The sequence below is a fragment of the Heptranchias perlo genome, chromosome 32 (genome assembly GCF_035084215.1).
Source record: "Heptranchias perlo isolate sHepPer1 chromosome 32, sHepPer1.hap1, whole genome shotgun sequence".
NCBI classification, from domain to species: Eukaryota; Metazoa; Chordata; class Chondrichthyes; order Hexanchiformes; family Hexanchidae; genus Heptranchias; species Heptranchias perlo.
The window spans coordinates 34,801,606-34,813,699 of NC_090356.1; the positions used below are offsets into that span (position 1 = coordinate 34,801,606).

General features: G+C 45.8%; 1 protein-coding gene across 1 annotated transcript in view; it reads left to right on the top strand.

The window, feature by feature from the left end:
* The window catches only part of LOC137301220 (ephrin type-B receptor 2), a 1,084,770-nt gene that overhangs the window by 863,203 nt on the left and 209,473 nt on the right, over positions 1 to 12,094 (top strand). The window contains exons 6-7 of the mRNA XM_067970697.1: positions 1,188 to 1,312; positions 7,586 to 7,748. Of these exons, the coding sequence (XP_067826798.1) occupies positions 1,188 to 1,312; positions 7,586 to 7,748 (288 nt within the window). The remainder of the gene's footprint in view (positions 1 to 1,187; positions 1,313 to 7,585; positions 7,749 to 12,094) is intronic.

Here is a 12,094-nt window from a genome sequence, read left to right on the forward strand (position 1 = left end):
GGTAGAGGACATCCCTCCTCCTCCTCACCCCATCCAGTAGGACCTGGAGTGAGGCATCGCCAAATCTAGGAGCAGCCTTTCCCCTGGGCTGCTCCATTGTGATGTGTGGGTGTTTGCTCCTGGAGCAGCCATTGGAGGACTGCCCCTTTAAATAGAGCTCCTCCAGCTGACAGCCTGTGATGCGGGTGCGCAGTCCGCCCGCTGCGCAGGTTTCGGACGGCAAACCCGGAAACAAGATTAAGGGGCTCCAATTAACTCGTGATCTGGTGGAGAACAGTCAGTTTTTATTATTCAAGTTTGCTGTTCCGCCCATTGACCCCCCCCCCCCTCCCGCTCCACTGCCATCCTTCTGCCCTTTTAAAATCGAGCCCCGTGTGTCTGTGTGCGTGTGTCTGTGTCTCTATGGGTGTGTGTGTGCTGCATGTTTGTGTGTCTGGGTGTGCATGTGTCTGTGTATGTATGTGTGTCTGTGTGTGTGCCGGTGTGTCTGTGTCTCTATATGTGTGCATCTATGTACGTCTGTGTATGTGTGCATATGTCTGTGTGTGTATGTGTGTCTGTATATCTGTACTTGTGTGTGCATGTCTGTGTGTGTGCATGTCTGTGTGTGTGCATGTCTGTGTGTGTGTCTGTGCCTGTGTCTGCGTGCGTATGTCAGTGTGTTGGTATGTGTGTGTCTGTCTGTGTGCGTGTGTGTGTCTGCGCGTGTGCATCTGTGTGTGCGTGTGTGTGTCTGTGTGTGTGCGTGTGTGTTTGTGTGTGTGCGTGTGTGTCTGTGTGTGTGCGTGTGTGTGTCTGTGTGTGTGCGTTTGTGTGTCTGCGTGTGTGTCTGTGTGTGTGTATGTGTGTGTGTGTGCCTGGGTGTGTGCGTTTGTGTGTCTGCGTGTGTGTCTGTGTGTGCGTGTGTGTGTTTGTGTGTCTGTGTGTCTGCGTGTGTGTGTCTGTGTGTGTGTGTCTGCGTGTGTGTTTGTGTGTGTTTGTGTTGTCTGTGTCTGTGTATGTGTGTCTGTGTGTGTGAGTGTATGTGTGTGTGTGTCTGTGTCTGTGTGTATGTGTGTGCGTATGTGTGTCTGTGTCTGTATGCGTGTGTGTATGTGTGTGTGTGCGCATGTGTGTCTGTGTGTGTGTATGTGTGTGTTAGGATGGATCTTTAGCTGAATTGCTCAACTGTTCGATTTCTGTTACAGCTCCATCCGCGGTTTCATTTATGCACCAAGTGAGCCGTACAGTGGGCAGTATAACACTGTCCTGGTCTCAGCCTGACCAGCCCAATGGAGTGATCCTGGACTACGAGCTCAAGTACTATGAGAAGGTATGGAATCTAGGATTTGAAAGAGGAAGTTAGGATGAAATTACTTCAATGTGGTTTATTTAAGAAATGGACTACCCAATGCAGAAACAAATGAATTGGTCGACTTATTTAACAAGGAGCTCGAGAGATTTCTGAGTAAAATGTAACTCATTAGTACAAAATGTTTTTGGTGACATAATCCAGGTAAATATCAAAGTGGCATCAATATAAACTAAGGCTCGAAGGGAAGGAGCTTATTAAAAATGCACCCTGTCTGACCCTCTCCCCAACGATCATGGACCCCCGTGATGACCCCTGTCCCACCCCCTCCCCAACGATCGCGGACCCCCACGATGTCCCCCAACCCCCCCCGTGACTGATCCCCGACCCCCCTCATGACTGACTCCCCCTGTGACCCCCATGCCTCCCATGCCCACCCATGCCCACCCATGCCCTCCCCCCGATCCATACACACAAAGACTTACCTGAAGACTTACGTGAACATGTCCTCTCCCTTGCTGCTCTCCCTTCCAACAGAGATCAGCCTGTCAATCAGGCCGGTCGGTCGGACAGCAAACCGACAAAAAGAAATAAAAGGAGTCCTTACTTCCAGGTTTCCCGTCCTTAATTTGACCCCCTCCTCGCCCCCTCGCCCTCTCCCGGCTCGGAGTCAAAATCATGCCCATTAGGGCTGTGAAAAAGGCATATTCTTGTTCAGGAATTAGTTAAGATAAAGATGATTTGATCGAGGTGTGAATTGAGCTACATATTATAGGGGTTAAGGCAAGTGTTGGTGGCTGGGACTCTCACTCTATGTTTTAACTTCTCATTAGCAATCCATGGGGTCATCTTCATCCCCTTGTAATTTGATGTTGTATTTGAATGATTATGTGGAATTACACAGAATTTACAGCACAGAAACAGGCCATTCGGCCCAACTGGTCTATGCCGGTGTTTATGCTCCACATGAGCCTCCTCCCACCTCTCTTCATCTCACTCTATCAACATATCCTTCTATTTCTATCTCCCTCATGTGTTTATCCAGCTTCCCCTTAAATGCATCGATGTTATTTGCCTCAACTACTCCTTGTGGTAGCAAGTTCCACATTCTCACCACTCTCTGGATAAAGAAGTTTCTCCTGAATTCTTTATTGGATTTATTAGTGACTATCTTATATTTAAGAATCCTAGTTTTGGTCTCCCCACAGGTGGAAACATCTTTGCTACATTTACTTATCAAATCCCTTCATAATTTTAAAGACCTCTATCAGGACATCCCTCAGCCTTTGCTTTTTTAGAGAAAAGAGCCCCAGCCTGTTCAATCTTCCTCTGATCACAATTGATTGACAGCATTATCTTCAAAAGTATTGAAAGACAGAAGATGGAGGATCTTTCAGTGATTGGGTGCTCTGACATAGCTCATGAATCAAGGTCCAGAATGCACTGAGCTCTGTGAGTGTTTGGAGCTCCAGCTTTCTACGAGTAACACCAGTGAAATATTCCCTTCTTTCACAGTTTCTTTGACTGGCACTAGGCTGCAGAATTCCTTGCCCGTTGTCAGGTCCCAGTCTTTGTTCACCAGACTTCCATCAACCTTCACAAGTAATCTGATTTGTGTTTGTATTGCAAAAACATTTCTGAGCCCGCCTGCATGTGCATTTGGCTGCCTTGAATCTGAACCTCCTTTCCTTCCTGGCAACTGTCTGACTGCCCATTGTGTCCCCCTTTGCTCCTGGCCCCTTTTCTTCTTGGTCCCTGTCATTCAACACCTCCCACTTCTAAATTTTACTAATTCCTCCTCCTTACCCCATCTACTGACCCCCTTCTTGCAGGATTGAGGTACAGGTACCAGGCTCTTGGATGAGGGTACAGTTTGGGCTAAATTCAACCCCAATTCCAAAGGTCAAAGGGCCCCTGAAATCCCCAGCATCACCTAGCTCCCCTCTTGTATCCATATCTCATTCGAAGTTTTATGTCGGTTATGCACTTCTTGTCCATAAACCTTACTTCTAATTGTCACAATTTTTGGTCACACTTTTGTGTCAACTTTTTGCATTGTAAATTTCAATGGCCACATTTCCCATTCAGTCTTGCCATGTTACCCATCACCCATCAGGATGTGAGCACTGGCTCCAACCACTGGTCAGCTCGACATTATCATTTCCCTATAAATCATTCAGAATGCTTTCTGAAAAATGTCAGTAGTTGAAATTTCTGTTATCAAAAGTAAGATTTTGAACATTTTTTAAAATTAAAATTAATTTTCACATAAACATGATTACATTTACCCACTGAACTTTCTTTTGTGCATTTTAATACCGTCATTAAATCTTTTCTTTCAAGGCCTGATCCGGCCTCAAAATCTTGGCTTTGACTGGATATTTTTCCCACATCTGAGCATGTGCAGTTTGCAGAAATTCCCAGCATACAATCTGTGGCTCAAAATAGAGTTGAGGGGTGGGGGTGGTGATCTCTCACCCTGTGAGGGTTTGAGGGGTGGGGGTGGTGATCCCTCACCCTGTGAGGGTTTGAGGGGTGGGGGTGGTGATCCCTCAACCTGTGAGGGTTTGAGGGGTGGGGGTGGTGATCCCTCACCCTGTGAGGGTTTGAGGGGTGGGGGGTGGTCATCCTTCACCCTGTGAGGGTTTGAGGGGTGGGGGGAGGTGATCCCTCACCCTGTGAGGGTTTGAGGGGTGGGGGTGGTGATCCCTCACCCTGTGAGGGTTTGAGGGGTGGGGGGTGGTGATCCCTCACCCTGTGAGGGTTTGAGGGGTGGGGGGTGGTGATCCCTCATCATGTGAGGGTTTGAGGGGTGGGGGTGGTGATCCCTCACCGTGTGAGGGTTTGAGGGGTCGGGGGTGGTGATCTCTCACCCTGTGAGGGTTTGAGGGGTGGGGGTGGTGATCTCTCACCGTGTGAGGGTTTGAGGGGTGGGGGTGGTGATCCCTCACCCTGTGAGGGTTTGAGGGGTGGGGGGTGGTGATCCCTCATCATGTGAGGGTTTGAGGGGTGGGGGTGGTGATCCCTCACCCTGTGAGGGTTTGAGGGGTGGGGGTGGTGATCCCTCACCCTGTGAGGGTTTGAGGGGTGGGGGGTGGTGATCTCTCACCCTGTGAGGGTTTGAGGGGTGGGGGTGGTGATCCCTCACCCTGTGAGGGTTTGAGGGGTGGGGGTGGTGATCTCTCACCCTGTGAGGGTTTGAGGGGTGGGGGTGGTGATCTCTCACCCTGTGAGGGTTTGAGGGGTCGGGGGTGGTGATCCCTCACCCTGTGAGTGTTTCAGTTTCTTTCCTTTTTCCAAAAGTCTTTTTTTATTCATTCTTGGGATGTGGGCGTCACTGGCGAGGCCGGCATTTATTGTCCATCACTGGTTGCCCTTGAGAAGGTGGCGGTGAGCCTTCTACTTGAACCGCTGCAGTCCATGTGATGAAAGTTCTCCCACAGTGCTATTAGGTAGGGAGTTCCAGGATTTTGATCCAATTAAGATGAAGAAACAGCGATATATTTCCAAGTCAGGATGGTGTGTGACTCAGAGGGGAACTTGGAGGTCATGATATTCCCATGCGCCTACTGCCCTTGTCCTTCTACGTCACGAGTTTGGAAGGTGCTGCCAGAGAAGCCTTGGCGAGTTGTTGCAGTGGACTCCTGTAGATAGATCACACTGTAGTCACAGTACACCAGGGGTGGATGTTTAAGGTGGTGGATGGGGTGCCGATCAAGCAGGCTGCTTTGTCCTGGATGGTGTCGAGCTTCTTTAGTGTTTTTGGAGCTGTTCCCATCCAGGCAAGTGGAGAGTATTCCATCGCACTCCTGACTTGTGCCTTGTAGATGGTGAAAAGACTTTGGGGAGTCAGGAGGTGAGTCACTCGCCGCAGAATACCCAGCCTCTGACCTGCTTTAGTAGTCACTGCAATTATGTGGTTGGTCCAGTTAAGTTTCAGATCAATGACGACCCCCAGGATGCTGATGGTGGGGAATTGGTGATGATAATGTCACTGAATATCAAGGGGAGGTGGTTAGACTCTCTCTCACCATATTTTTTAAATGGTGAGAAACTATTAAATGTTGGTTTCCAGAGAGATTTGGGTGTCCTGGTACAAGAAACACAGAAAGTTAGCATGCAGGTACAGCAAGCAATTGGGAAAGCAAATGGCATGTTGGCCTTTATTGCAAGGGGGTTGGAGTACAAGAATAAGGAAGTCTTACTACAATTGTACAGGGCTTTAGTGAGACCTCGCCTGGAGTACTACGTACAGTTTTGGTCTCCTTATTTAAGGAAGGATATACTTGCCTTAGATGTGATGCAACGAAGGTTCACTAGATTGATTCCTGGGATGAGAGGGTTGTCCTATGAGGAGAGATTGAGTAGAATGGGCCTATACTCTCTGGAGTTTAGAAGAATGAGAGGTGATCTCATTGAAACATATAAGATTCTGAGGGGGCTTGACAGGGTAGATGCTGAGAGGTGGTTTCCCCTGGCTGGAGAGTCTAGAACTAGGGGGCATAGTCTCAGGATAAGGGGTCGGCCATTTAAGACTGAGATGAGGAGGAATTTCTTCACTCAGAGGGTTGTGAATCTTTTGAATTCTCTACCCCAGAGGGCTATGGATGCTGAGTCTTTGAGTTTATTCAAGGCTGAGATGAATAGATTTTTGGATTCGAGGGGAATCAAGGGAAATGGGGATCGGGCAAGAAAGTGGAGTTGAGGTTGAAGATCAGCCGTGATCTGATTGAATGGCGGAGCAGGCTCGAGGGGCCATATGGCCTACTCCTGCTCCTATTTCTTATGTTCTTATGATCTTGTTGGAGATGGTCATTGCCTGACACTTTATGTAGTGCGAATGCTACTTCCCACTTATCAGCCGAAACCTGGATGTTGTCCAAGTTTTGCTGCATGCGGGCACGGACTGCTTCATTATCTGAGGAATTGCAAATAGAGTTAAACATTGCAATCATCATGGAGGGAAGGTCATTGATGAAGCAGCTGAAGATGGTTGGGCCTAGAACACGGCCCTGAGGAACTCCTGCAGCAATGTCCTGGGGCTGAGATAATTGGCCTTCAACAACCACTCCCATCTTCCTTGGTGCTCAGTATGTCTCCAGCCATTGGGGAGTTTTCCCCCTGATCCCCATTGACCAGTTTTACTCGGGCTCCTTGGTGCCACACTCGGTCAAATGCTGCCTTGATATCCAGGGCAGTCACTCTAACTCTTTGAAAGAAAGTGGAGATTGAATTCTCAAAGCTTTTATTTCAGACAAAGAATAACATTAATACAACTGTAATAAAATCATACTTTTCTGTTATGAATTCTTGAGGCAAATACCACATGTGAACATTATGTGTCCTCTGAGCACCTGTAAGCAACTTCCTTGGTGGTTAGGGAAAAAAGATTGATTATAGAGAATAGATTGCTGCTAAAAGTTCAATTAAAAAATCCCATGAATCATTTTTGAGGCTTAAGAATAGCTATTGATAGAGATGTGTATCTTTGATAAATTATAAATCTTCCATCTACGCATTCCATTATAAATGCCTATGTCCATATTTACATTGGACACTGCTTCTGTAAACTAGCCACCCTGTAATGACACCCTCCCACCAGTGCTGGTGTTTCAGTTGTGCCTCTTCCAGTAATTTATGAAAACCTTTGTGTTCCAACCAACTCTACTTCTCTGTTGCAAGTTTTTCTATCTAAAAATAAATATTATATCAAAGTATTAAATAAAAATGAGAACAAAATATACAACTTGCAACTGGGTACTGGATTACATCTGTGTATCCTGCCCCCTCCCCATGCTCCCAGAGTGTAGGGGCATTTAAAATACTGCAACCCTGAGATCCCAGTAACGCCAGATTCCCTGCCCATTTCTGCCAATCTCAGGGCAGCACTCAGTGCCCCTCAGAGTATTATTTAGCATATCACCCTGCACCTGTAAAACCTCAGATTCATTTTGAGCAATGCCACAAGATGTTGTTATTTAGTTTCTATTTAAAAATGCCAAACCCTGCCTTCAATCTGAAGCCATGTTTCTACAAAATGAAATTTATTTCAAACCTTGCAAGGCAATGCCACCCTAGGGTAGGGCTGGGAGAGCTGGCCATATCTGCAGCAGATATTATCAGACTGGCACTATATTGCAGGAGTTTTCTGAGCTTCCCATTGGATCACCAGCTAGTAAGAAGTGAAGTAATATTTGAACGATAGATGGGGATAAGAATGGGGTGTGAGAATGGTTGTAAATGTTTAATTAATGTGAGCCAGGCTGAAAAGTGTTTCTTTTCTCTTGTGTGTAGGATCAAAGTGAGCACAACTCCTCAACTGTGAAGAGCCAGACAAACACAGCCACCATACGCAGTCTCAGGGCAGGCACCATCTACGTGTTCCAAGTGCGGGCACGGACCGTGGCAGGCTTTGGGCAATACAGTGGGAAAATGTATTTTCAGACAATGACCGAAGGTAAGCAGGCACATGCCAGCCTCAGAATGGAAGGGGCTGTAGTAATGATGCCAGCCTTAGAATGGAAGGGGTTGTAGTAATGATGCCAGCCTCAGAATGGAAGGGGCTGTAGTAATGATGCCAGCCTCAGAATGGAAGGGGTTGTAGTAATGATGCCAGCCTTGGAATGGACGGGGTTGTAGTAATGATGCCAGCCTTAGAATGAACAAATGATGCGGATGGGGTTGTAGTAATGATGCGACATTCCAGCTGCCTTATTTCAAAATATGGGAAACCAAAACTCCTCTGTCATAAAATTTCCCAAAATGGCGGGTTTGTGATGTTAGCAGCACATGGCTTTCTTTATTCTAAGTGGCTGTAATGCACGGGTATTTCGCGTTTAACCTCACAAATCAACAATTGTTCCTTTCAGATTTGCGTTTGGATGTGCAACAATCTCTAGTTAAGGCTGCTCCCTGTTCTCGGTCACTATCCAATTAAGACCATTGTGGAGAAGCAGACTAAAGCAGTTGGCTAATTTTTAGCCAGATTGTTCCCCTGATTTTCCCACCTTTTCTGAAGATGGCATGGGGCAATTTTATACATTTGCATTCCTGTCACAGAGCTTCCCTGCTCATCAGCAATCTGGGTATGAGCGACTAGTCTTCGACAGCATAGATTGAAATGACCTCTCGCGTCTCTGTTCAGCACATGTCCAGACACATGAAGACAGACACTTTCTCAGCATGAGTGAAAAGAAATAAGGTGAATCACCTCAAAGGTCTGAAGTGGTTTATGGTACGAGGCCATGCAATATTCAATATAAGAGAGGGAAATGTGTGGCTGGAGATTTGGTTTTGGAGGGAAGGGTTCAGATCCCTGGGACATTGGGACCAGTTCTGGGGCAGGAGTGGTCTGTACAGGAAGGACGGGCTTCACATGAACAAACTGGGACCAGTGTCCTCATGGGGAGAGTAACTATTGATGTTGGGGGTAAAAATTAGATAAGCAAACAGAAAGGAAACCAAAAGGAACAAAGAGTATAAGAGAAAGGAAAAAAAAACAGGAAAATAATAAAGAACAGATCAAAAGGCAGAGGGATTTAAATGATAAATAAGGTCGCCAGACAGAGACAGGTTTGAGTTGTATGGATGTAAATACACAGAGTATTCTGAATAGAGTTAGTGACTGAGAGCCACAAATTGTGATGGAGGGATAACAGAGACATGACACGGGATAGGACAGGTCAAATATCCAAACATTCAGAGTGACAAGGTATTCCGGAGCGGTGGAGGAGAGGGAGAGGTGCAGGGATGGCAATCTCAAAGATTCTATTCCAGAATCTATCAATGATAAGGGGAGGGTGAAAAATCTGAATCAATTTGGTTAGACTTAAGGAATAAGAAAGGAATGTGTTATGGACTGAACAGTAGATAGAAGCTAGAGACATGTAGACAAGTTAGACGAAAAAGTACAGGAACAGCATGTCCATAATAATGTGTGACTTTCATTATTCAACGATAGACTGTGGTGAGATTAATGAAAAGAGAAAGTTTATACACCGTCCGAGTCTGTTTTTAGTTCAACAAGAAAAGAGACCGTGCTGGGTGTAGTACTAGGAAATGAAGTGGGGCAAATTGGTAATGTAAGAGTCGGGGAACACTCCAGATCCCATGAAGTCTCATGGCTTCAGGGCAAACATGGGCAAGGAAGCCTTCCGCTGATTACCAGCTACCGCCCTTTCTCAGCTGATGAATCAGGCCTCCTCCATGTTGAACACCACTTGGAAGAAGCACTGAGGGTAGCAAGGGTACAGAGTAGCTCAGTAGTATCATCATTGAACAAGCTGGCCGAGTCCTCAGGGAGATAGCTGCCAGACTTGCCTGAGCAAGTAGTGTTCATTCAAGGAGTTATTTTACAACTTTCAAAAAATATATATTCCACTGAGGAAAAAAGGGTGTAAAAGAAATGACAGCCATCCGTGGCTAAGTAAAGAAATTAAGGGTAGTATCTGACTAAAAACAAGGACATATAAGGTGGCCAATCTTAGTGGGAGGATAGAAGATTGGGAAGTCTTCAAAAGACAGCAAAAAGTAACTGAAGGATTGATTAAGAAAGGGAAGATAGATAATGAAAATAAATTAGCAAAAATATAAAAACAGATAGCAAGAGTTTCTACAGTTATATAAAAAGAAAAAGGGTGGCTAAGGGAAACGTAGGTCCCTTAGAGGATGAGACCGGGAAATTAATGGTGGGAAACATGGAGATGGCAAAAATGCTGAACAAATATTTTGTTTCAGTCTTTATGGTAGAGGACACTAAGAATATCCCAACACTGGACAAACAGGGGGCTCTAGAGGGGGGAGGAGCTAAATACGATTAAAATCACTAAGGAATTGGTACTCAGTAAATTAATGGGACTCAAGGCGGATAAATCCCCTGGACCCGATGGCTTACATCCTGGGGTCTTGAGGGAAGTGGCAGTAGGGATTCTGGATGATTGGGTAATAATTTTCCAAAATTCTCTGGACTCGGCAAAGGTCCCGGCAGATTGGAAAACTGCTAATGTAACACCCTTATTTAAAAAGGGTAGTCGGCAGAAGGCTGGAAATTATAGACCAGTTAGCCTAACATTTGTGGTGGGTAAAATTTTGGAGTCTATTATTAAGGAGGCAGTAGCAGAACATTTGGAAAAACATAATTTAATAGGACAAAGTCAGCATGGCTTTATGAAGGGGAAGTCATGTCTGACAAATTTGCTTGAGTTCTTTGAGGACATAACGTACAGGGTGGATAAAGGGGAACCAGTGGACGTAGTGTATTTAGACTTCCAGAAGGCATTCGACAAGGTGCCACATAAAAGATTATTGCTCAAGATAAAGAATCACTGGATTGGGGGTAATATTTTGGCATGGGTGGAGGATTGGTAATCTAACAGGAAGCAGAGAGTTGGGATAAATGGTTCATTCTCGGACTGGCAACCAGTAGCCAGTGGTGTTCCAGTAGTCAGGGGTCGGTGCTGGGACCCCAACTCTTTATAATCTATATTAATGATTTGGAGGAGGGGACCGAGTGTAACATATCAAAGTTTGCAGATGATACAAAGATGGGAGGGAAAGTGGAGAGTGAGGAGGACATAAAAAACCTACAGGGGGATATAGACAGGCTGGGTGAGTGGGCGGAGATTTGGCAGAGGCAAGACAATATTGGAAAATGTGAGGTTATGCACTTTGGCAGGAAAAATCAGAGAGCAAGTTATTATCTTAATGGCGAGAAACTGGAAAGTACTGCAGTACAAAGGGATCTGGGGGTCCTAGTGCAAGAAAATCAAAAAGTTAGTATGCAGGTGCAGCAGGTGATCAAGAAGGCCAACGGAATGTTGGCTTTTATTGCTAGGGGGATAGAATATAAAAACAGGGAGGTATTGCTGCAGTTATATAAGGTATTGGTGAGACCGCACCTGGAATACTGCATACAGTTTTGGTGTCCATACTTAAGAAAAGACATACTTGCTCTCGAGGCAGTACAAAGAAGGTTCACTCGGTTAATCCCGGGGATGAGGGGGTGGACATATGAGGAGAGGTTGAGTAGATTGGGACTCTACCCATTGGAGTTCAGTAGAATGAGAGGCGATCTTATTGAAACATATAAGATTGTGAAGGGGCTTGATTGGGTGGATGCGGTAAGGATGTTCCCAAGGATGGGTGAAACTAGAACTAGGGGGCATAATCTTAGGATAAGGGGCTGCTCTTTCAAAACTGAGATGAGGAGAAACTTCTTCACTCAGAGGGTAGCAGGTCTGTGGAATTTGCTGCCCCAGGAAGCTGTGGAAGCTACATCATTAAATAAATTTAAAACAGAACTATACAGTTTCCTAGAAGTAAAGGGAATTTGGGGTTACGGGGAGCGGGCAGGAAATTGGGCATGAATTTAGATTTGAGGTTAGGATCAGATCAGCCATGATCTTATTGAATGGCGGAGCAGGCTCGAGGGGCCGATTGGCCTACTCCTGCTCCTATTTCATAGAATCATAGAATCATAGAAGTTTACAACATGGAAACAGGCCCTTCGGCCCAACATGTCCATGTCGCCCAGTTTATACCACAAAGCTAGTCCCAATTGCCTGCACTTGGCCCATATCCCTCTATACCCATCTTACCCATGTAACTGTCCAAATGCTTTTTAAAAGACAAAATTGTACCTGCCTCTACTACTGCCTCTGGCAGCTCGTTCCAGACACTCACCACCCTTTGAGTGAAAAAATTGCCCCTCTGGACCCTTTTGTATCTCTCCCCTCTCACCTTAAATCTATGTCCCCTCGTTATAGACTCCCCTACCTTTGGGAAAAGATTTTGACTATCGACCTT